Source organism: Hemiscyllium ocellatum, chromosome 6 (genome assembly GCF_020745735.1).
Source record: "Hemiscyllium ocellatum isolate sHemOce1 chromosome 6, sHemOce1.pat.X.cur, whole genome shotgun sequence".
Lineage (NCBI taxonomy): Eukaryota > Metazoa > Chordata > Chondrichthyes > Orectolobiformes > Hemiscylliidae > Hemiscyllium > Hemiscyllium ocellatum.
In genome coordinates, this window is record NC_083406.1 from 15,386,483 (window position 1) to 15,412,483 (window position 26,001).

At 40.8% G+C, this 26,001-nt stretch overlaps 1 protein-coding gene across 3 annotated transcripts in view; it reads left to right on the top strand.

The window, feature by feature from the left end:
* cars2 (cysteinyl-tRNA synthetase 2, mitochondrial) overlaps positions 1–25,971 on the top strand; it is a 68,118-nt gene extending 42,147 nt beyond the window's left edge. For all 3 annotated transcript variants that reach the window (XM_060826478.1, XM_060826479.1, XM_060826480.1), the window contains 6 exons: positions 4,101–4,167; positions 4,248–4,386; positions 5,277–5,400; positions 7,026–7,124; positions 21,037–21,288; positions 25,407–25,971. In XM_060826478.1, the coding sequence (XP_060682461.1) occupies positions 4,101–4,167; positions 4,248–4,386; positions 5,277–5,400; positions 7,026–7,124; positions 21,037–21,288; positions 25,407–25,469 (744 nt within the window). In that variant the 3' untranslated portion in view covers positions 25,470–25,971. The remainder of the gene's footprint in view (positions 1–4,100; positions 4,168–4,247; positions 4,387–5,276; positions 5,401–7,025; positions 7,125–21,036; positions 21,289–25,406) is intronic.
* The last annotated feature ends 30 nt before the right edge of the window (positions 25,972–26,001 follow it).

A 26,001-nucleotide genomic window follows, 5' to 3' on the forward strand; every position in this document is an offset into this window, starting at 1 on the left:
TGGTTTTCCTGATCTTAGGTAACCACTCTATATTGTGCTCATATTATCATTATCATTAATTAACAGAGCCACTCATCCACCTTTTTCCTACTTTCCTGTTATTTCTAAGTGTCCTGTATGTTTCCAGATTCAATCCAGACTGTAATTTGGCAGTCATGTCTTTGTAATGGCTATCAGCTCATACTTAATCACTTCTGTTTTCTTTCTACATGCATTGTTTGTTTCGAAGGCTGCTATTATTCACAATCAGAACACAGAGCACTTTTGGAGCCCTTAGTTCTATTGTTTTGCTCTCCGTAAATGCTAGTTGTATTTGTAGATTTACACTATCTACCCCTTTCTGTCACCATCTTTTTTTTTATTGATACCTTCCTCTTTGCGTAAAAAATGAGGTCTGCAGATGCTGGAGATCACAGTTGAAAATGTGTTGCTGGTTAAAGCACAGCAGGTCAGGCAGCATCCAAGGAATAGGAAATTCGACGTTTCGGGCATAAGCCCTTAGTCAGGAATGAATCATTCCTGACTAAGGGCTTATGCCCGAAACGTCGAATTTCCTATTCCTTGGATGCTGCCTGACCTGCTGTGCTTTAACCAGCAACACATTTTCAACCTTCCTCTTTGCCTCGAGTCTCCCCTTTTATTTGTTGCATCTTCCTAAATTTGATTCCTTGCCTTGGCTATCCAGTTTAAAATCCTCTCTGTTTTCCTAGTTATGGAATTGGTGAGGATTCAGGCTCGAGTGGAGACCATCCCAACGGAACAGCTCCTAAATTTCCCAGTACTGATGCCAGTGCTCACAAACTAGAGCCCACTTTTCCCACACCAGCCATTCATTCATCTCTATAATCTAATATCCCCTATGCAAAATTGCATCTGGCTAAGATAGGAATGAAGAGGTTATGACCTTTGAGGCTTTGCTTTTCAATTTGACGTCTCATTCTTCATACTGAATATGCAGAGACTTTTTTTTGTCTTATGAGGTCAGTATCAACATGAACCACAATGACTCCTCTCATTCCACGTTCTTGTCCAGTCCTGAGCAAATGAACCCTCACACCTGAGAGATAATACAGCCTTCCGAACTCGCGACCTTTGCTGCAGAGAACAGTGTTAATCCCCATCTCTGTGCTATCCCCTACTACCTCCACATTCCTCCATACTCCTGTTCCCAAGTGGCTTCCTGTGGCATGGTCAGTTGGCTCATTCCTCCTGCAGCCCTTGCTCTCATCCAGATAAGCTGAAAGAACTTCAAATTTGTTGGAAATCGCTAAGACTAAGACTCTTGCACTCGTGTCCTTTGAGTCCCATTACCTGCCTCACTTGCTGTCACACTCTGTTGTCCCTCTACATTGGCCAACAGCCAGTCTAACCGTAAGAGGCATGACAGCCTCCAGCTGCAAAGAATCCGGTAATCTTCACCCTCCCTGATGCATTGTAGTGTCTGTGTTCAACAGATTTCATCAAATGTGAGCTGAAGCTGCTTGAACTGCAAACAGTTGCTGCATTCTTGATTAACACAATCCCAAAATGGTGCTGACACCAGGTGACTCTTTGCGAGCTCTCTAAAACAGATCTTATTCTCACACTTCTTACAACAGTTTTGCACTTTTAAACCTCCTCCTGCTGAATGGACCTGTCTAATTTCAAATCTAATGTTGATCTTGCTTTAGTGCACCTCCTGTGCAGCTGTAACTTTGTATGCCTCACTCTGTATAAAGACACTATGATCTATGTGACCTTGTATGTTATGATCTGCCTGTAATGTTTGCGAAACAAAACTTTTCACTATACTTAGATACATGTGGCAGCAATAAATCAAATCAAGAGAATAAAAGGTTATTGGGAGCAGGCAGAAATGTGTCTATGAGGCCACAATCAGTGAGATCACCTGTATAGTGTAGTGAGGTCACCTGTTGTGTGACATGAACCCAAGTCCCAGTTGAGACCATCCTCATAGGTTCTGCGCTTGGCTATCACATTCTAGAGATAACTTAAGGTTTTATTTTTTAAAAAAAAGTGACAGCTCAGACAATGCATTAAAGGTGTGAGGGTTAGAGTCTCTCTGTATCCCAATCTTGAGTCAGACTGGTTCTATTTTCAAAGTGGGAGGGACATACGGCCCAAGACGAACTTCGGGATACACAACAATGCACAGTGGCCAAGCAGAGGCTGATAGCCAAGTGCAGAACCTATGAGGATGGTCTCAACTGGGACTTGGGTTCATGTCACACTACAGGTGACCTCACTACACTATACACTCTCTCTCACACACACATATACACACACTCTTTCAGACTTACACACTCACGCAGACCCTCTCTCATTCACACACTCTCTCTCATAAGCGCACACATACCCCACACTCACACCCTCTCTCACAGGCTTATACTCCATCACGCTCACGCACACACTTTATGAAGCATGTACACACGCGAACACACTCACACATGCACGTCCTCACACTGTCTCTCTCTCATGCACACGCACACACACACATAAGTCTATGGGGTGAATTTGCATTTGCAGAATTATATTTGCAGATACGTTCTACTTTGCTCAAAAAGCACACAATGTGCAAGCAGTCAATCCACGTAATATTTTATGACTTCCGCAAAACCTGCAACCTATCCTAAAAGGTGAAAGACTTAACAGCAATTTGGGTTTGTTCAATATATCATTTCAGTTGCATAACACTGTACTCTTTGGCTATAAATTCTACGTCTTATGGTCCTGCTCCATAACTACCTGATGAAGGAGCAGCGCTCCGAAAGCTAGTGCTTCCACACAAATCTGTTGGACTATAACCTGGTGTTGTGTGATTTTCAACTTTGTTCACCCCAGTCCAACACCAGGTCTTCCACATCATAAGTGATTATAAACAGAGGTTAGGAAATTGTGATTTCACAAATGTCATCACCACAATATCAGCATTGATGGACTATTTACGACTTTGTATCTGCCTTCTCCTCCTCCCCTCCCCACCTCCCAGCATCCTAAGCATCAGGCATAATAATGTTCAATAAGGAGCCAATCACGGATGGGCTGCAGCAACATACCTTCTATTGGTTTCTGGTGTGCCTTTGTCTTAACAATTTTTTAGTGTAGCCGTGCAAATACATAACATAAATGAGAAGACTTGTGCTAGCCCTTCTTCCCACCCTAATAACAATAATCTAACACTACCGCAGTGACCTCACCTTCTGCATATTTCCAAAGTTGCGGCTCAAGCACCTCAATAGCAAAGAATGCAGAATGGCAATGAGGTGGGGAACCCAAACAAATAAAAAATATGACTGGAATCAGATCTTTTGCTACTAGAGGTGCAAGAAAGGTATGATTTTAGATGGAAATGGGTAAAGCAGAAAGGAGATGCAGCACATGCTGAGAGATTTGGCTCATCTGATTCACTATATATGCAATAACTATTTTGAAAATAAGGAGATTGACAAATAAACATAAATGCAGAAGGGAATTCATGGCAGAGGAGTGGGTGGGGATCTCGATGGAGAGACCAGGAAGTGAGGGAGGACCTGCAGGCAATCCTGTCGAGGTGCCTGGTGAGGGACCTTTCCCCTGAGGCTCAAGTAGACACCTCCCCCCAAACTCTTCCCACCAGCCTCACAGTTGAGGCTGACTATTAATTGCCCACTTTTAAAGGCCTCAATTGAGGGAGAGCAGACAGACCAGCATAGACATCACCAGTTCTGCACCACCACCCCATAATATTTCAGCCAGGTTGATGTGGATTGAATGTCATCTGGAGAATTTTATCGGACTCCAAATCCATGCTGGGGGGCCTGTGAGATTATGTTTGGGTTGATAGGATGAGATGAAATATGATATAGGGAGAAATTTGCCTGGGGTGTAGACACCATGACCAGGTTGGATTGAAAGGCATGTTTCTGTACTGTACTTCTGTATGCACTCAGGTGCTCAGTTCTAGCTATGGAGCACATTTTCTGGTTACAGCCTAATGATTATATTCATGAATTGTCAATTCTTCTCACTGTGCCTCGTTAGACAGTGCTTTTAATACTTAGCATTGGTTTGTAATATAATACACAAATGATAACTTTGTAATTTCTCTAATTATTAACCAGAACTTCTTGGAAAAGTTCTCTGCAGATCAGTTTCGAATGTTTTGTCTTCTCTCAAAGTACAGATCAGGTATGAAAGCTTTAACAGTTTAAAATAGTGTTTATATCTGACAGAAGAACCTTGCTGAATCTGTACTGTTTGAATTGTAGCTGTGGAATACAGTGATGCAAGCATGGCAGAAGCTGGAAACCTTCTGCATTCCATTTCAGCTTTTATGGACGATGCATCTGCTTACATGAGAGGACAATTGATCTGCCCATCGGTTGACGAAACTCTATTATGGGAGAGGTATGGTAAACAAAAGAAAAGATTTGTATTTCTAATTTGCCTTTCACAGCTTGAGAGCATCCCAACGTGCTATACAACCAACAATATATGTTTGAAGTTTAGTAATTACATTATAGGTGCTGATTTACTCTCAGCAAATTCCCACAAACAGCAATGTTCCAAACTGTTTTGAGATGTAGCAAACAATAAGTATTGGCTGAAGAAACTCAGGAAATTTCCCTTGATTTTATTTGAAACAGAAATCATCCAAACACCAAATTTCCAGCAGCACTAAGTTCATTCAACATTGCACTGAAGCGTCAACCTAGTTTTATTGTTTTGCTCAGATGTGAGACTTGAACCCACGACCATTTGCACACCCGAAAACACTCTGCACATCATGATCCTTCTGAGTTTTTTGTCATTTTACTTTTGGAGATAGGCTCTTTAAAAGGTTCAAAATTCACTGTGTTGCTACATGCTGTTACAAAGCTGAGCTAATCTAGCAAGTAGAAACACGTTCCAGAAATGATCGTCTTCCTGCAATGTCAGCTCAAATAAATTCACCAGCATATTGATCAAAAACCAGTAAGGATGAAGGGGTTGACCACCTGATCTAGTGCTGCCAAGGAAGCATATTCTCTGGGAGCACTTGTAAATTTCCATTTTAATCAAAAACAAAAGCCAATTGCTGCAGTGCCCAGTTTTCTTGAGAGTAATGTTCCCTGCTGGGAGTGAAGGATCACACCGTTATCCCTCTCGTTTTATTCTTTGGGCTACAATCATTTTCATCTGCTTTCAATAAAAATCATTTTATAATGCCTTTGTTGTCTTCTCTTAAAAATATATAGATCATTCTTTATTTTTAGCATGTATTATGTGTGCTCTTTGCTTCTTTGTTTTGTATCCAGGTTAAATGCAACTAAAGTCAATGTGCAGGCTGCCTTTGCTGATGATTTTGACACCCCAGGGGCTACTGATTCAATTATGAACCTCATTCACCATGGCAACAGACAGCTTCAAGCAGTTGCCAAGGTAACCCATTAGGATTTTACAATCCTGTGAAGGTAGTGCATTATTCAGAGTAAGGTCGTGATTAGTGTATTGGATTTTTTTTCGAAACCATCATTAGGATTGTTGAGGTGAGGCAGGGTCTTGTACTGAGCTTTGATGGTTAGTGTCACTGCTCCCTTGAGAAGGAATGGGAAACATGAGAGGCTCAGGGGCATTACTTCTCCTGTGCATTAATTGGAAATGAACTGTTGCTTTTCAGTTTAGAAGCTAATCCAGTGCAAGTCATAACTTAGCTAAACTGGTGTTAAGCATAAATGTTGGCATAAACCAGATGGCTGAATGGCCTGTTTCATTGTTGGACATTCCATGTCATTCTGTTTTGAAATTGTGTAATCTATCTGAGATATGACTCAACATAACTACAGCCACAGATTGCAGTGTGGCAATTGGCAAAATACCTGGGATTGGTCACTGTTGAAAGAGGGGCAGGAAAAGAAGGCAGCGGTCAAGAAGATGCACATCTCAGGGAACTCCATCAGGAAATATTGAGATGATGAAGTCTGCCTCTTCACAAGGAAACAGAAGGGAATATCTTTCCCCTGAAGGAGAGGATCTTATGGGCAGTGTAAATAACAGGCAACAGATATAATTTCTCCGCTAAGCCCCTGTTCAGACGTATGGGTGGCTGACAATTACTAGCTTCAAATGGGCACCAAGAAATCATACAAAAATGGCAGTGAAAGGGTTTGCTGAAACTGTGGGTAAAATACAAAAAGATTAATTGATTTAATAATGGAATGATGCCACACAGTTGGATTTTGGCACATTGCGCCTGTCAACTCTCTGAAAGGACTACCCATATTCACCCCATTCACTGTCATTTTTCCATTCTACCTTTAAATTTTTTTTCTTCAAAGTATTTATCAATTCTTTCAAAAGCCTTTCAACACTTTTTCTAGAAAATCATTTTGTCTTCTAATAATCCACTGAGTTAACAAAAGAATGCATTCTCCATACCTGGGCTTTTGCATTTTCCTATTAACCTGGTTACCCACTCACTGACTGGTGCAAGTTAATTATTTACTTTATCAAAATCTGTCTTAATTTTGAACCTTTCTATTTTAGAGTGAAGCTTTCCAGTTTCTCTGGTCCCTCTTTAAAACTCGAGCTGCCTGTTGCTGATATTGCACTAATCCCTTCTGTAACCTTGCATAGACTTGCCCACCGTAGAAAACTACACACAGTATTCTAAATATATTTCAACCAGCGATTTGTGTGGGATTAGGATTGGTTTGGTTATTGCTCCATGATTCTATTTCCAAGAGTGATTCCCAATAGCACTTCAGAATGGGCTGCATTTTGGAAGGTCAGTATTGAGGGAACACTGCATTGTCAGGCATAGCCCTAAGGAAGTATCACAGTGACTAATGCGTTATTGGCTGAGATGTTAAACCGAGGTGCTATGTGTCCTTCGGTGAATGTAAAATATCAATTTAGGCAGTCCAGAGTTGAATGAGTTCAGGGTCATATAGAATTAGTATTAGTTCTGAGTTCAGCAAGCACTTGGAATGAATATGTATGCATTCTGTTGCTGACATTTGATCCTCCCAAAATACATAATGGTCAGCTCTTTATGTTCACGACAGGAAGGTGACTACCCCAGGAGTCCGGCTGTGTTTGGGGCAATAATCTCTTATTTAGAGCGATTCTTGGATGTTGTTGGCATTTCTCTTGGACAAAGTCAGGTGAGTAACTGCAATATAGAAATTCTTGTGTGGTTTCCATACGTTATAGAAGTATTGTAGGTTTTGCGTAAAGTCTTAAGTCAACCGAGACATTCACTTCTTGAGCTTTTCGTATTGGCTTGCAGGAAAAGGATATCCCACTAACAGATTCTCCAAGATATGCCTGAGGCATCCACACTTTTCCTCTGTTTTTAAATTGACTGTGATTCAAGATTCTGGATTAGTGCTGCTGGCAGAGCACAGCAGTTCGGGCAGCATCCGAGGAGTAGTAAAATTGACGTTTCGGGCAAAAAGTCCTTCATCAGGAAAAAAGGCAGAGAGTCTGAAGCGTGGAGAGATAAGCTAGAGGAGGGTGGGGGTGGGGAGAAAGTAGCATAGAGTACAATAGATGAGTGGGGGAGGGGATGAAGGTGATACGTCGGGGGAGGGTGGAGTGCATAGGTGGAAAGGGGAGGGTGGAGTGCATAGGTGGAAAGGAAGATAGGCAGATGGGACAAGTCCTGGGGACAGTGCTGAGTTGGAAGTTTGGAACTAGGGTGAGGTGGGGGAAGGGGAAATGAGGAAACTATTGAAGTCCACACTGATGCCCTGGGGTTGAAGTGTTCCGGCTCCTTTAGGGCCTTGGATGGAGGTGAGGGAGGAAGTGTGGGCACAGGTTTTGCAGTTCCTGCAGTGGCATGGGAGGGTGGGTTGTAGGGAGGCGTGGACCTGACCAGGTAGTCACGGAGGGAACGGTCTTTGCGGAAGGCGGAAAGGGATGGGGAGGGAAATATATCCCTGGTGGTGGGGTCTTTTTGGAGATGGTGGAAATGTCGGTGGATGATTTGGTTTATGCGAATGTTGATAGGGTGGAATGTGAGCACCGGGGGCATTCTGGCCTTATTATGGTTGGAGGAGTGGGGTCTGAGGGCGGAGGTGCGGGATGTGGACGAGATGCGGTGGAGGGCATCTTTAGCCACTTGGGAAGGGAAACTGTTGTCTCTTACGAAGGAGGCCATCTGGTGTGTTCTGTGGTGGAACTGGTCCTCCTGGGAGCAGATATGGCGGAGGCGGAGGAATTGGGAATACGGGATGGCATTTTTGCAAGAGGTAGGGTGGGAAGAGGTGTAATCCAGGTAGCTGTGGGAATCGGTGGGTTTGTAAAAAATGTCAGTGTCAAGTCAGTCGTCATTAATGGAGATGGAGAGGTCCAGGAAGGGGAGGGAGGTGTCAGAGATGGTCCAGGTAAATTTAAGGTCAGAGTGGAATGTGTTGGTGAAGTTGATGAATTGCTCAACCTCCTCGCGGGAGCACGAGGTTGCTCCAATGCAGTCATCAATGTAACGGAGGAAGAGGTGGGAGTGGTGCCGGTGTAATTACGGAAGATAGACTGTTCTACGTAGCCAACAAAGATCTTAGTTACAGGTGATCTTCATTGCCTTGCATTTTACTTGTTTGTGGATTGAATCCTGTGGGTGAGGAATTACCTTAGTTTATTTACTGCTGAATCCTTGATGTCAACATTCTGCATGCTCATTATTTATGATGGAGAGTAAATGCCAGCAAGAGCAGAAGTTCAGTTTCCATTTTGTAGACTGAATTTACAAATTGGCTGATGGAAGGAACACTGCACAATCAATAGGTTGTATGGAGGGAGTGCTGCACTGTTATAGGAAGAGTACAGACAGAACACTGCACTGTCAAAACAGCAGTTCTGAGAGTTTGCTGTTCTGTCAGGTATCAGGACTGAGGAAGCACTGAACTGCTAGAACTACAATACTGAGTAATGAGGTTGTGCTGAATTGACAGAAGGTCAGTATTGATGGAGCACTGCAATGTTGCAGATCCAATAATGAGGGAATACTGCTGTGTTAGAGGGTTAATACTGAAGGAACGATGCAAGGGAATGATGGAGGAAATAGTGAAAATAGTTATCAATGATAACTGTTGGAGCAAGCAAAACTTTAAACAGTTTTTTATGTTACAGAGCTACAGCCCAAAAGGGCTTCATTGACTGTAAAATGTCTTGAGATATTCTGAGATTATAAAAACTGGTCTATCTTTTTGAACACAGTTTTCTGAAACTATTAAACTCACCAGGAATTTGTGGGGTTTTTTTGTTGATCTACCTGAGTCTCTGCAACATTTGATAACGTAGTGCACCCTCAGTGCTGCCTCCAACAGTCCCTCAGTGCTCATATTCCAACATTGCTCCATCAACACAACCCTTCTGACTCTGCATCGTTCCTTCAGTATTAACCCTCTAACACAGCAGTATTCCCTCATTATTGGATCTGCAACATTGCAGTGCTCCATCAATACTGACCTTCTGTCAATTCAGCACAACCTCATTACTCAGTATTGTAGTTCTAGCAGTTCAGTGCTTCCTCAGTCCTGATACCTGACAGAACAGCAAACTCTCAGAACTGCTGTTTTGACAGTGCAGTGTTCTGTCTGTACTCTTCCTATAACAGTGCAGCACTCCCTCCATACAACCTATTGATTGTGCAGTGTTCCTTCCATATTGACCCTCTAGTACTTCTTCAAAATAGCCTTCTAATCATGTAATACTCCTCAAGAACTGATCCTTCGACACTGCAGTGTTCACTCAAAATTGTCACTTCAACAGTGTAGCATTCTTTCAGTGGTAACCTTCCGACAATTCAGCACTCCTTCCATCTGCCTTTTCAGCAGGGCTGCACACTCACAGCACTGCTTCTCCAACAGTGCAGCACTCTCTCAGTACTGAAACCAAGTGTCAGCCTTGATGAAGCACTCAATTCCTGGAATAATGCTTCAATTGATAAGTAAGGCAGCTTTACTTTGTAACAAAGCTTTAGCTAGTCACATTCTGGAGCAGGATTTCATTAATTGGATAGCTGAATGCTACTATGAATGCCACAGTGCTTTTCAAGTTCAGCACTCAAAATATCTTGGTAGAATCTATAATAGTGTAATGTGCACTCTTTTTTTTTTGAAAGCGTCATAGCCTTAATCTGACAATTTAAGATACCTGTGTTGGACTGCAAATAGAGGAAAAGTAACAACTACATTTATATGGTGCCTAATGTAATCTCAATGTCTCAAGGTATATTAGAATCAAAAAAATACTTCTGAGGTGTAGTCACTGTAACAGTGTCAGATTCAAAGCAGTGATTTTTGTGCACAGCAGGATTCCACACAGACTTTGAGATTGTGACCACGTGATCTGCCATTGATGATGTGGATTGAGGTATATATATTGACTAGAACAACAGGAAGACTTTCTCTGCTCTTATTTAAATTGTGGCAGTGGGATCTTTTAAATCCACCCAAACATTTTATTTCCTACTGTACAAGTTGTCACCAATCCATTAGAGGAAACTATGTCCAGGGGCAGGAGAGACAGTAATTAGAGAACACACATTTGCAGTAATTTACAGAAGAATCAGTGGTATAGGCACACAGAGTTTTAAACACAAGGTGGAATGTACAAAAAGATATTGGAAATGGATTCAGTCATAACTTTAAAAAGGAATTGAATAATTGCTTGAAGGAGGAAACAATTTAGGCATTGGGAAATCAGCAGGGAATGGATCAGTTGGATAGCAGTTTCAAAGAGCCAGCAGAGACAATGAAATATCTTTGATAATGCCACACTTTATGGTTCTAATGCACTTCCTTTCTGTTCCTTAGGTTTTTTAATTTTGATTTTCCTCCAGTTTGCCCATCCTCTGCATTGTTTTAATTTTCTATCATTGCGTTAGCAAAAGGATTGCAGTGTACTTCCATAAGGTGCCTGAACAGCTGGGTGAAAACTACTGCAGTGTTTATTATGGTTCTGGACTGTGGTCCTAGCAGTTTATATGGTTAGACTAGACTCCATTAAAAGATAACTCACTGTGGAGAGTATTAAAATCTCCATCCAGCAGAAGCGTGAACCTTCCTTCAGTAGTTGTTTGTTTTTGAACTATTTGGGAACGGTTAGTCAGGCATGATTGAACTCTGCTGAAACTCTGAACTGTAATTCCCTTAATTGTTCAGAGTAGGTCATACACAGTGGCTCAATGGTTAGCACAGTACCAGAGACCAAGGTTCAATTCTAGCCTTGAGCGAGCATCTGTGTGGAGTTTGTGGAGCACATTCTGCCCGTGACTGTGTGGGTTTGCCAGGTGCTCCAATTTCCTCCTATAGTCCAAAGATATGCAGGTCAAATACTAAATTGCCCATAGTATCCATGAATGTGCAGGCTAGGGGATTAGTCATGGGAAATGTGGGGTTACAGGGATAAGGTTTGGTTGGGATGCTCTTGGGAAGGTCTGTGTGTACTTGAAAGAGCTGAATGGACTGATTCCACAGTATTGGGATCCTATGATTCTATTCTATGACTAGCTACAATGAAAGCAAGCTAAATATCTTGGTTTGGGTCTTACAACTGCAAATGTGTTGCTGGTCAAAGCACAGCAGGTTAGGCAGCATCTCAGGAATAGAGAATTCGACGTTTCGAGCATAAGCCCTTCATCAGGAATAAGAGAGAGAGAGCCAAGCCGGCTAAGATAAAAGGTAGGGAGGAGGGACTAGGGGGAGGGGCGATGGAGGTGGGATAGGTGGAAGGAGGTCAAGGTGAGGGTGATAGGCCGGAGTGGGGTGGGGGCGGAGAGGTCAGGAAGAGGATTGCAGGTTAGGAGGGCGGTGCTGAGTTGAGGGAACCGACTGAGACAAGGTGGGGGGAGGGGAAATGAGGAAGCTGGAGAAATCTGAATTCATACCTTGTGGTTGGAGGGTTCCCAGGCGGAAGATGAGGCGCTCCTCCTCCAGCCGTCGTGTAGTTGTGTTCTGCCGGTGGAGGAGTCCAAGGACCTGCATGTCCTCGGTGGAGTGGGAGGGGGAGTTAAAGTGTTGAGCCACGGGGTGATTGGGTTGGTTGGTTCGGGCGGCCCAGAGGTGTTCTCTGAAGCGTTCCGCAAGTAAGCGGCCTGTCTCACCAATATAGAGGAGGCCACATCGGGTGCAGCGGATGCAATAGATGATGTGTGTGGAGGTACAGGTGAACTTGTGGCGGATATGGAAGGATCCCTTGGGGCCTTGGAGGGAAGTGAGTGTGGAGGTGTGGGTCTTACAAGCCTTGTTCAACTAAGAAAATACATCCAAATCTTGTTCTTTTATTTGGTTCAACACTTGATAAAGTGTTAATCCCTGGTGCTATAAATACAGTCATGGATGGAAAGTAAATGGACACGAGAGGGTAATAAACTTACAGGGCCATGCGGATAGGGTGGGACTGATTGGATTGCTTTCGAAGGACTGAATGGTGTTTCCTGTGCTGTAATTACTCCATGACTGGGCAACACTGATGAGTTTCTAGCATTCCAATCACATCTTTATCCAACAGATTCCAAATAAGAGTGAACATTGCAGTGGGTTGAATGAAAGAATTTCAGATATTTCCATTGTTATGAGGACACAAAATACCTTCAATGGGTGTAGAGTCTGAGTCTTATTCAGGTCAGAGTTATGGTCAGATCAACTGCATGGTTTATGTTCCATTGTTAGCAAGTGCTTTCCCAGTTGGACGAAGGAACCTTCAATTGAATAACCTGGTTCTTGGAGTTCAGCCATTGGCAATTATGATAGACAGGTTACCTAGGTTACTCTAGGGCAGGGCAGACTATATTTTTGTTAAATATTAATTTTTACAGATTTATATTGTGAGGTTGGTACATGGGCTTGTTTTCACTACCATTGGCACAGCATGTTAATTGCTCCCTCTTTATTCAATATATTGACTGGCAGGTTCCTGAGCTTTCTGTGATTTAGAAACACATGTTGTCCTAAGTACTAATTTATTGCTTTATAAAAATGATGTTCTGCTTTATACAGGGAGGACTGTACTATTGGTCTTTGATGAGATTTTGCTGATGATAATGGGCTTGTTTTCTAGATTAGAAGGAGTACTCTGACTTGATTGCCTCACTTTCCCTTTGTGTGGTTCATGTTCTGCAGTGTGATGTCCATGTGTTAGATTTTAATGTTAGTAGGTTGTGGGGAGTCAGAGGTTATGGGGTTGTTGGGGAACAGATGTTGGCAGGTGACATGAGAGATGTTTAACAACAGAATTTGAAAATAAGGATCTTAGGTTATTTTTATAGTAACGTTAACCGGCGTTTCCCCTACCGATGGATGAGGAAGTATTTAGCTTTCTATGGACAATTGTTTAATATGTCTCAGTCTAAGGAAATTTATGATATGGAGATGCTGGTATTGCACTGGAGTGGGCAAGGTCAGAAGTCACACTCCACCAGATTACAGCCCAACAGGTTTATTTGAAATCACAAGCTTTCAGAGCACTGCTCCTTCATCGGGGAAGTGAAGACAAGCACACAGGCACAGAATTTATAGACCGTGAGATCAAAAGGTCATACAGATGGTGTGGATGGAGTGCTGGCATGCTGAATAATAATCTCTGCTGGTGTTCAAAAGTGTCAGACGGTGTGAGTGAAGCATCACCAACTGAATAGCAAGTGAAGGGATGACCTATAATCTGATTAATTGGTATTGAAATTAATTGGTAACTTGTTATGATTTCTCTACCTTAATTAGTTTGCACAGTTTCGGATCACTTGTTACTTTGGTTAGACTGTCGGAATTCGACTCTTTTACCTTTCATTTTATTATAGCCATTTGGTTTGTCTCCAGCACCACCTGATATGTTTTTTGTAATTATCTCTCTGCCTCAATTAATTGGATTATAGATCATCCTTTCACTTGCTATTCAGCTGTTGACACTCCACTCACGCCATTTGTACGATCTTTTGATCTCCTTGTCTATAAATTCTGTGCCTGTGTGTTACTCTTCACTTCCCTGATGAAAGAGCAATGCTCTGAAAGCTTGTGATTTCAGATAAATCTGTCGGACTTTAATCTGGTGTTGTGAGACTTCTGACCTCCACATATTAGTCTTGGTCTCTGTTTATTGTCTGTCTGTCTGTCTGTCTGTCTGTCTGTCTGTCTGTCTGTCTGTCTGTCTCTCACTCACTCACTCACTCACTCACTCACTCTCCTGCTTGCTCTCGCTCTGTCAGCTATGTTTCCTCCAGTGAAATATAGGTTTTGCATCAGTTATTGAAGTTTATCCTCCAGCTAGTTTTCAGATCATTTGGAAAAATAAAATCATGAATACTATTGTTGTTCAAAGAAGAATATTTTTCACATTTGATTTTTTTTAAACAAATCTCTAAATAATGAATGTTCTTGAATCTTATTCAGCTAATTCTTATTATTTTGCTTCAAAAATGTTGGCCAAATAGACTTTCTATGCACAAGTTCTGAAATTTGTATTCTCATTCATGTTTATTATTTTGAAACAAAATAAGTGCAAAACTCTTATAGCCTGAGGAACTGAGTGAATCCTATTGATTAATAGTGGAAATGTTCCCAATCCAAGGCAGCATCACAGAAAGGATTGTTCCCAGTCAATCAACCTTACTATAGTGAAATGTGCAATGTTTAATCTCTTAAAGGCTGTCAGAAATCTTAGTTTTAACCCAGGATAATTAGGTTTGTGAAATTTAAAGACAAACAGAAAGAGGTTGAACATGGGAAGGTTTCTGTTTTGGTGCAGACATTTATTAGTTTTCAAACATAAGTTATCTGCAATGATTCAGAATTCTAATCCATCAATGGTCCCAGCATTTTCACGGAGGGCACGATATTGAAATGTGATTAGAATGTGGTGACCAGTAGTACTGTTTATAATTTGATATACCCGTATTTAATTTGGACAATAAATAAGGAAAATGCAGCTATTCCTATGAATATACTAAACTTGTCCAGGCTCTGATATTGTCTTTCAGAATATTTTCTTTATTTTTCATTGCTTTTTCATCTCACTTTTGTTTTTTTTTATTTTGGGTTTTCTTCATACACCATTATGTACATCCAACTCCTGTTGTGTGGTTGTCCTCGAAATTACTATCAATTTTGCATGATTTTTTTTTCCTCTGTGTAACTTCCTTTTGTTGTTTCTGTACTGATGTTATTATTTTGTTTCCCTTGTGCCTTTTGTACTCATCAGAAAACCCAGTAGGATACAGTATGTGACAGTGTGGGGCTTTGAACAGAATATATCACAAACATTGTGTGCTATTCTAGTCCCTGAGGCATCCAATTTTGATAAAAGTGAACAGTGGATTAGTTGTTAGGTTTTTTTTGGGTAGAGGTGTGAAGATAATGGAGCTATGGTTCAGATACAGACCAACCATGCTCTGAACCTCTTGACTCTAATCTCCAGCATCTGCAGTACTCACTTTTGCTCAGATTCTGAACCTGTCAACTTGAGTCAGTGAGTATTGTGCATTTAACAGATACAGCTTGTATTTGATCATTGTTAGTGTTTATTTTGTGTTAAGCCTCAAAAATCTGGTATGACAGATATGGACGATATGTCAGACTTTTTCACACTCTCCAAAAACAAGGAACCTCTAGAATAAAATGCATATATGTATTTGTGCATGCAATTAATAAGGGTGCCTAAGCTTTCTAAAGTACTCAGTTGGTTGTTTAACACCCCACTTTTAGCCATCAATTTTGCCATGGGACATGTGCTTATGGGATAAGTTTCTAATATTCACACATTACATTCTGAGACAAATGGGATGAACTTGTCTATTCAGGCAAACGCAAATTAGTGATAGTTCGCAAAGAAGGCACATGTTACTATCTCCCTAATCTTTAGTCTGTTTTTGTTTTCTTTAGAAGCATCTCTTATTCATCTGACATAGTTATGTGGAATAAAAGTGACCCTGTAGATTCTGGAATCTCTGACAATGTTACGTTTTATTTGGAAAATCAAATTAAACATCTTTTAAAACATTGAGCAGCCAGTCTCAGCAAAGTTCAGAATAAACTGTGATCCAACATGTTTCTTATTTGCTACTGAATAATACCTTAACAGATAATGTTTTTTTAATCTGAAAAACTAGAGGTTGGTTGGTGTTCCTCATTTTTCCAGAGACCATTAGTTTCTGAAATAAAAAAAAAACAGAAAACATGTCAGCTTTGAATGCTAAACAGATTTCATAAAGTAATTTTTTTCAATATTAAATGATATTGCTTCAGCAAAATTGAGGTCAGAAATATCATTGCTGCAGTAAATTGAGGAAGGCTGGGAGGAGAGTTGAAAACATTTGCACAGGCTAATTCAATCTTGACAAAGAGCCACACAGGAGGCTGCTAAATAAAATGAGTTAGGAGCAAGGGACTGGGGTAGTAGAAAACTGGCTGACTGGCAGAAGGGGGAGAAGGAGTCTTTTTCAGGATGGCAGCTAGTGACGAGTGAAGGCCTGCAGGAGTTCACAGCTATTCATGTTATACATTAATTGTTGGTAAGTTTGCAGATGATACAAAGATAGATGGAGGAATGGTTAGTGTTGAGGAAGTGGGGTGGCTGCAGAAGACTAGGACAGTGTAGCAAGGAAGTGGCAGATGGAATACAATGTGGGAAAGTGTGAGGTTATGCACTTTGGTAGGAAGAACAGAGGCATAAATTATTTTCTAAATGGGGAAAGACCTCAAAAATCTGAAGCATGAAGGGAATTTGGGAGTCCTTGTTTAGGATTCTCTTAAGGTTAACATGCAAGTTCAGTTGGCAGTTAGGAAGGCAAATGACAAAGATAGCATTCACTTCGAGGGCGAGGATTCAAGAGCCTAAGGATGTACTGCTGAGGCTGCATAAAGCTCTGGTCAGATTGTGTTTGGAATGTTATAAGCAGTTTTGGGCCCCATATCAAAGGAAGGATATGCCAGCATTGGAGGAAGTTCAGAGGAGGTTTACAAGAATAATCCTGGGGATGAAAGATGTCATGTGAGGAGCAGTTGAGGACTCTAGGTCTATACTCGGAGTTTAGAAGGATGAGGGGGGGATCTGATTGGTTGATTGAAATATACAGAATACTAAAGAATTTACAGAAATATTGGCTGACCCACTTATGGACATGTATAACTATGCATATAGTCAGGGCTGTCTCCCGCCTTCGCTGAAAGAGGCAAATATCTCTCTTATCCTTAACAAAGGAAAGGATCCAGAAGATTGTGCGTCATACAGACAATATCCTTGCTAAATGTAGATTTTAAAGTCCTTTCTAAAACGTTAGCATTGAGACTAGAAAGGGTATTGCCACATGTCATAAAGGAGGATCAGACGGGGTTTATTAAGGGCCGTAGATCATCCAATAATATTAGAAGGGTTTTGAATATGATTCAAGCCTGCCATCAGGGAAAGATACCAGGAGTAGTAGTTTCATTAGACGCGGAAAAGGCATTTGATAGGGTAGAATGGTCATATTTGTTTTACACATTGGAAAGGTTTGGTATTGGAAAGGTGTTTACCAAATGGGTCTCAACACCGTATAGTGATCCCAAAGCAGTTGTGGTTACCAATGGATTAGGTTCGGAAAGCTTCAGGGTGAGTAGAGGCTGCCATCAGGGATGTCATCTCTTGCCATTGTTATTTACGCTAATAATTGAACCACTAGCAGAAGCTATACGGGCTGATCCTAATATAACGGCCCCGAGGATTAATCCAAGTTATTAATACATTTAGTGCATTCTCAGGCTATAAAATTAATTTCTCAAAATCGGAGGCTATGCCAATGGGTGGCCTTGCTATGATACCCCACTTAATGGACGGATCCCATTTTCCCTTTCGTTGGTCCCTGGAGGGTTTCTTATATTTATGCATTTTTATTACCCCAGTATTTGGTCAGTTATACAAGGCTAACTTTGTGCACTTACTGTATAGGATAAGGCAGGACCTCCAGTGATGGGGAGACTTTCCAATTTCCTGGCTGGGTAGAATAGCATTAATTAAAATGAATGTCCTGCCCCGTCTCCTGTATCCTATGAGAATGATTCCGGTGATGCTGCCAAGGCTGGCACTATGTAAATTATATGGCTGGTTGGGTTCCTTTATCTGGAATCATAGACGGCCCCTCATTAAGCTGAAGAAGCTACAGCTTCCACAGAAAAGGGGAGGATTGGACTTACCAGATTTTAGGAAATATCAGTTAAGTTCCCTATTAAGTTATATAGCTGATTGGGTCTTGTCTGATCCACAGTCAATCTGGCTGGACATCGAAGCTTCTCAAATAAATTACCCACTTATTAACCTTTTATTTTCAGACAAGAGGAAAATCATTACGGATCACTGTAAAAACCCTATAATACTAAACACAATTAAAATTTGGAATATAATGCGGCAAAATGAGGGCAACTCACATAAAACATCCCCCTATGCGCCGATAGTGGGAGCATGGGGATTTCAACCGGAGTTTACAGATGCCACTTTTAAACCCTGGAGATCCATGGGTATCTCATGTCTAGGGGACCTATTTGAAGATGGGATCCTGATGTCTTTTGAACAGCTGCATCAGAAATTCGGATTACCTAATGGAGACGTCTTTTGATACTTCCAAATTCGAGACTATATACTGAAGAAGACTACGTTATTAGATAGTCCTTATAAATCAGATAGAGAGTGTAGAGTACTACGACCAATGGGGGTATCCTCCATCAGTACTATTGATCATTTACTACATGATGAAGTGTCGGGAGATATGGACAATCTACTTAAAACATGGGATCAGGAATTGGGACTAGAAATCTCTACAGAAACGTGGAATGACATTTGGGAAGACGCCAGAAGAATCACCATTTGTAACAGAACTCAGGCTATCCAGCTGAAGATACTTCATAGGGCCCATGTAGCACCGGATCGATTGGCAAAATTTAAGGTGGGGGCATCCCCAATGTGTCCTAAAAGTAAAATAGAGCTGGGCACTCGTGTACATTATCTATGGACCTGTCATAAGGTCTGTAGATACTGGACTAAAGTAGCAAGTGCCCTGACAGAAATTTTAGGAACGGAAATAAAAGTGGACCCCGTATCTCTCCTTTTGGGCTTTTCGAACTTATCCTCCCTGGACATGTACGGGAAGAGACTATTTTCTATTCTCTCCTTCTGTGCAAGGAAAAGTATTTTGGTAAACTGGGTAGCTGAGGGCCCCCCTGGACTTTCAAATTGGCACAGATTAATTATGGACGGTATTCCCCTTGACTTCCTTACAAATATGGTGCACCGAAAGACCACATTATTTTATAAAATATGGCAGCCCTTTTTGAATTATATGAATACAGATATTTCGGCCATCCTAACAAGGGGTTTTATTTAATTGAGATTACGAACCTGGCTGGTCTGGGGCCCCTTGGGAAAGGAATCCCGCACGAATACGGGTTTTGTTACATTTGATGTTAACACATTCCGAGCATGTATCTCACTATCCAACTTCTGTGTTATCCGTTGATTTTTTTTCTTTTATTTGAATAATGTAAGAGACTTAATTATACACTCTGGTTGTAGGTTAGATTAGTAGTTAGTTGAGTTTTGCTTTTTTTTCTCTCGGTATTTTTCTTTTGTTAAATTTTGGTTATTATATATTTAAGATTTAATTGTATATCAATGTTTGTACTTGAGAGTTTTATTTATTTTTGTAAACTTGTAAAAATGTTAAATTTCTAATAAAAATATCTATTAAAAAAAAGAAATATACAGAATACTGAGAGGCCTGGATAGGGTGGACTGGAGAAAATGATTCTAGTATTAGGAGAGGCTATGACCTGAGTGCACAGACTCCAAGTGAAGGAATGACCCTGAAATGAGGAGGAATTTCTTCAGCCAGAGAGTGGTTAATCTGTGGTACACATTGCCACAGAGGGTTGTGTTTTCTGTATGTTGCATCTCCCTCCACTACTTTGAACAAAGATGGGCAGCAGTGATTATTTGTCATTTCCAGAATGTCACAACACCACGTATGGAATTTTGAAAAGCCAGAAAATAAAATAAAGTCGTGCAAATGCTGGAAATCTGTAAGAAAAACTAACTTCAGTTCTGGAGAAGAGTCTTTGGACTCAATATATTCTGTCTCAGCAGATGCTGCCCGACCTGCTGAGTTTCTTCAGCAATTTCTGGATTTGCTAAATAAAACCCAAAATTACTTTGCATTTTCCATCTAATTCCGTATAGTTGTTATTGTAATAGTTGAATATTTCTTAAGGCTATTCCTTGTCAAACAGCTCTTTAGTTAATGAGATAAATATTGCAAGCAAAGTTCATTAGGCTTATAGTGGGAGTGAGAGGTTGTAGTTAGGAGGAAAGTGGGGCTTTTTTTTCCCACTGATTCAGGGAGAATTTATAGAATTTCAGAATATTGAGAGAATAACCTTGTGTAATATACTGAGTTTTCCATTGTTTGGTGAATCATTAGCAAGAGGAATGTCCTAAGACCAATTATCTAGATAGCAACCAAGAAGAACTGAAATATTGTTGCATCAAGGATTCTAATAAAATGGAATACTTTGTCATAGGGAAGTTGAGATATTGTAACATTGTTCACAGGGGGATCAGATCAGCATCTGAACAAGGTGAATTTAAAATAATTATTGACAAACCAAGAGGCATCTCTAAATTGGCTTGCTCCAAATGGCCACATCCTATAGTTTTCATGGTCAATTTTTGCATTTGTTTTTCTCAGACAGCACATAGTTTAATCCTTGTAATTATTGAGAACAGAAGCTAAACTAACGGGGAAAGATTTAAAAGAGACTTGAGAGGGAACTTTTTCTCACAGACAATGGTGCATATGTGGAAGTGATAGAGGTGGATACAATTATATCATTTAAAAGACATTTGGACGGGTACATGGATAGCAAAGATTTAGAGGAATATGGGCCAAATAATTTCTTTATAGGAAACCTGAACAGCATGAATGTGTTGGGCCAAAAGACCTGTTTCCATGCTGTATGATTATGATTACAGACAGAGTATTAGTCTTTCTATTGTTGTCCTGGGTCTGGGGTTTTGTTTAACATGTATTCTTTTCTTCTTTTTTTCCACGTGCAGGCAGCAGACCGGTCTTCAGTCACCCTTCACAGTGTCGCTGAACAACTGGTTGGTTTTCGACAGGAAGTGAGAAAGTATGCCCTAGCAGTGGATGATCAGGAGCTGGCATCAGGTGAAGGCAGAGAGCTGTCCCAGGAAGAGAAACAGAAGCTAAGGGAGAGGCGTAAGCAGATGCTGAGTGAACGGCAACCTCTCCTCCAGGCCTGCGATCTACTGCGACAGGATCTCAGTGCAATAGGAATAAATATCAAGGTTAGTGAGAGACCTGTGGAAAAAGGCCTATAAAATACTTGCTAGTTTATTGGACCTGTTGCAACTGTCCTGGTCTACACAGCAGTGCCCTTAGCTTTTTGCTTGTTTCACATCAATTATGTCTTTTTAGCAGAGGATGAAGTCAGAAATAAAATTAATCATCCTAAAACTTGAGTTGAGGACAAAAGGGGTGAAAGGGTTTAATCCCGAGGGTGACTTTCAAAATCTCAGTTAGTATTCCATTAAATATAGACAGTAAAGAGTGATCTAATTCAGGTTTCAAGTCAAAGGAATTGTTGGGATAGATGGAGAGAAACTATTTCCCCAATGGGGAAAGTCTAGAACAAGGGACTGGACCTTTAAAATTGGAGACTGAGATCGAGACTGATGTCACAAAGCACACATGAAACCCAGAATCCCTCCCTCCCAAAGAAGTTAAGTAGGCTGAGACTCATTTAAAAATTTCAAATCTGACGCTTTTAGAATTTTGTTATCCAAGTTATGAAGGAATGTGGGACCAAGGTGGATATACGGTGTTGGGTCACAATTTAGGCTAATAAAGAACAAGTTTCAGAAATTGAAAGGACTCTCCTCCTTCCTGTTCTCCAGTTCCATTAGACATGGTATTAAATAGCTTCTTACATAAACCAAAGCAATGCAGAGGAGAAAGATGCTGGGCAGACAGTATTTCGGAGAGTGGGAGAGAGCAATAGACCAAATCGTTTGAAGGGGTATTAGTTGGGACGCAATGTACAGCATGCAGAATATTACTGCAGTGCAGAAAGTCTTTTTAGTAGTTATTGATTTACAGTGTCCAGTCTGCACAGATCATACACATTTCCAGCAATGATACTGTGCACTACTTTTGTTATGCCAAACTTCACAGTTCTTTTGTTTATGAAAGATTGAACAATTGTTACTTTGTTAAACTTGCTATGCTGAATGGACTGTGTCTGCCCTCTGCTGCCCAACGTGAAGATTGCACCATTAGAATGCTGCGTTTCCACCCGCAACACTACCGTTCACTAGCAGAATGTCCTCATTGAAACAACATTTTCCGTAGCATTCGGTCTTCCTGGAGAAGCCTTAATCACAACTAGGCCAGAGTGTACTATTTACATAATTTTATTAGACTTTAATACGATCCCTTTTAGAAAAGCTTTAATATTCAGTGGAGATTTAATTAATTTTAAGAGAGTTGCGGGCAGATAGGATAGTGAAGAAGGCAATTGGTAAGCTTACCTTTATCGGTCAGTGTATGAAGTATAGGAGTTGGGAGGTCATGGTACAGCTGTACAAGACATTGGTTCGACTTTTGGAGTATTGCGTGCAATTCTGGTCTCCCTCCAATAGGAAGGACATTGTGAAACTTAAAAGGGTTCAGAAAATATTTGAGAATATTGCCAGGCTTGAAGGGTTTAAGCTATACGGAGAGGCTGATTAGACTGGGGCTGCTTTTCCTGCAGCGTTCTGAGCACGAACTCATGGAGTGGTTGAGGATACATCCCTGGGATGCAGGCACCAAACAACTCCACTGCCCTGTGACCAACCATTCCAACTTCCTCCTCCCCCTCATACTCCCCTAAGCACATGCAAATTCTGGCCCTCCTCCACTGTCAAATCAAAGCCACCCAACAACTGGAAGAAGAATGCCACACCTTGAGCGTCAGGACCTTCCAACTGCACGTCATCAACATTGACTTCACCAGTTTCTATATTTCCCCAATCCCCACCTCATCCCAGATCCAACCATCCAACTCGGCACCACCCTCTTGACTTGACCTAATTGTCCATCTTCCTTCCAAGCTCCACCCTCCCCATTGACTCATCACATCACGCCCCACCTGCATCCACCTATCTTTCTACCTAACTTGCCCCACATCCCACTCCCACCTCCCTATTTATCTCTCAGCCTCCCTTCCCCCTCCACATTTCTGATTCAGGGCTTATGCCCGAAACATTGACTCTCCTACTCCTGAGATGCTACCTGACCTGCTGTGCCTTTTCTAGCGCCCTACTCTTGTTCTTCCTCATACACCATTAACCACAACCAGAAGCACATTCTTACTCCCTTCAAAGTCACAAGTATTTACTGCAGAGAAACAGACCCATTTCACAGTTGGGTCTGTGAATAGGAAAGGTTTAAAGGGACATGGGCCAAGTGCTGGCAAAAGAAACTAGATTAAGTTAGGATATTTGGTCGGCATTGATGAGTTGGACTGAAGCGTCTGTTTCTGAGCTGTATAACTGGCTGAATAGGCCACATGACCTACTTCTGCTTATCTTTCATTTGATCTTATGAAGAAGAGCATAACAATTTAAGGTAATTGTCAATAAAGCACTGGCAATATGAGGAAATGTTTTTTTTAAATTCAGCGAATAGTTAGGATCTGGGTAACATTGCTTGAGAGTAGACTTGAGGCAAATTCAGTTGTGATTTTGGAAAGAGAACTGGGTCAGTATTGTTAGAAAAAGGTTTGCAAGGCTCCAGAGAAAAGAGTGTGGAATGGGGTTAGGGGAGTTGCTGAGAGTCAGCCTAGAGACTATGGACTGAATGGCCTCTTTCTGTGTCATAACCATTTTATGATTCTAGCTGACAATTTGTCTTTGTGTTTGGGATATTAAATCACATGCTATAAAAATAGTCAAGATTTATAGTGAGTTTGTACTGTCTGTTCAGTCCATGCATGAAAGTGCCTTGAGCCAAATGATTGTACATATAATTCCAGCCATCTTCTCTGTTCTGCTTATGATAATTGGCAGTAACTTACTTCTCTAAATCGCCACCTCAGTGAATGTTTAATTTTAAGTTGGCTTTAACAAAATTCTCTTGTCCAAGTTACTGACAAGAGAAACCCCGGCCCTTCATCCTCAGCCATCGCTTTTCAGTGTCATTTGCTGTTGTTTTTCTCCTGTCTTGTGCCACCACTGACTTTTTCCCTTTTCATTCTGCCAATTCTTAGCAACCACAACTCTTGATCAGTTATCATTTTCTTTTTCCACAAATTTCTGTTCTTACACTTACGTACTTGAGTTGTCATGCCGAATTCAAGCATCAAGACTGCTCCCATTAGGCCTTGTAAAACTGAGTGTTTATATGTGGTACCCAGGTAAATATAGCAAAACTGAAAACTGGATGCTACTGTTTAGATTGAACATAGAAGGTGCTCACCTCCGATACAGTGCTCAATATCCTTTTAAAGGTAAACTAACAGAGCTGTCAGCAGCCGTTCACTAACCAGTTACACTAGTCGTTAGTTCAGTCAGTTTTTTTTACATTTTAATACACATCTTAATCTGACCAAATTCAACAGAGCCAAATCAGAAGCAAGAACAAAGGTGAGTCTTTGGTTCAATGGTTTTCTGTACTCCTGTAAATGGACTTCATTTGGCTTATTTTGAACAATATCTTGCATTTGTACAGCTCCTTGGTGTTTTTTTTTAAAAAAGCATCAAGGCATTTCACAGGATTATCCAATGAAATTTAATGCAGATCTATTTGTGATATTAGAACAGGTGACCAAAGCTTGGTGAAAGTGATAGGTTTACGGAAGGTGCCAAAAAACTGAGAGGTGGAGAGATTAGAGGTGTTCATGAAGTGAATTGCATAGTTTATGATCCTGACAACTGAACGTTGCAATTTGAGAGTTGCCTGAACTGCCTGATAGGCCATTCTGTAATCTGGGACTCTTGCAATTTAAATAGATTGTTGCAAATTATGTGATGTGTTGCTGCAATTATCCACTCTTTTGAATAGATGGATTTGATGGTAATTGAATGAGATTAAGCCAGATATAAATCATTCAACAGTAAAGGAATTTACAGAAACGTTTAAGATCAAATCTCACTATATTTAATTTCAAACTTTGACATCCTGTATAAAGTGGTCATATATAGTGACATTTTCAGCTTGCTAAATGGCTAGGGCACATCGGGATCAAGGGTTAGACTTGGCTCCATCGATTTAGGGCAGCAGGGAATGAAATTTTGTTGGAGAATCTGAAAATTTCCAGTTAACCCATTTGAACAATGATTCAAAGATGCAACATTAGTTTTGCATTATTTGATATAATTCTCCACAATCTCTGTACAAACCTCCTTTGTTTTTGCTTTTCCAGGATCGAGGGGCAACTTCTTCATGGGAGATGATGGAACAACTTACAAAAGTTAAAGAAAAGTGAAGCCTGATTATTAACTTCAGACTTCCAACACCAACATTTGGGTATTAACATAACCCATTGACAGTCATGGAAAAAGATAAACTATCTTTGGGCTAAATTGTTCATTGGTATCATAAACTGGGGGAGTTGCCTACAGCAGGAATGCTGGGCTGTGACACTAAGGAGACAAATCCCAGACTGAAAAGTGAATCAATCTCCGTGATTAATTTTGCTGGACCCCTGGCTCTTAACTGACAACGCAGTGTCTCCATGCTGCCCTCCTCCCAGTGCATCAGGTCTGTCCATCACTGTTCCAGACAAGATACAAGTTGCTTCTCAATCGTAGTTACATAAAGTAATGGTGAGAAAAACTGATGGATCCCATTCCATTATACAGGATGAATCATGGTTTTTTTAAACTGTTGTTTATCAAACATTGTCATTAGCTAGATAACACCTTGTTCATTGATCATGCTGTTTCTTTCTTGTACATCAATTAAAAATTTGATTATGTACTTGACAAGTTGTGAAAAGTTTGGAAAACAAAGTTTAT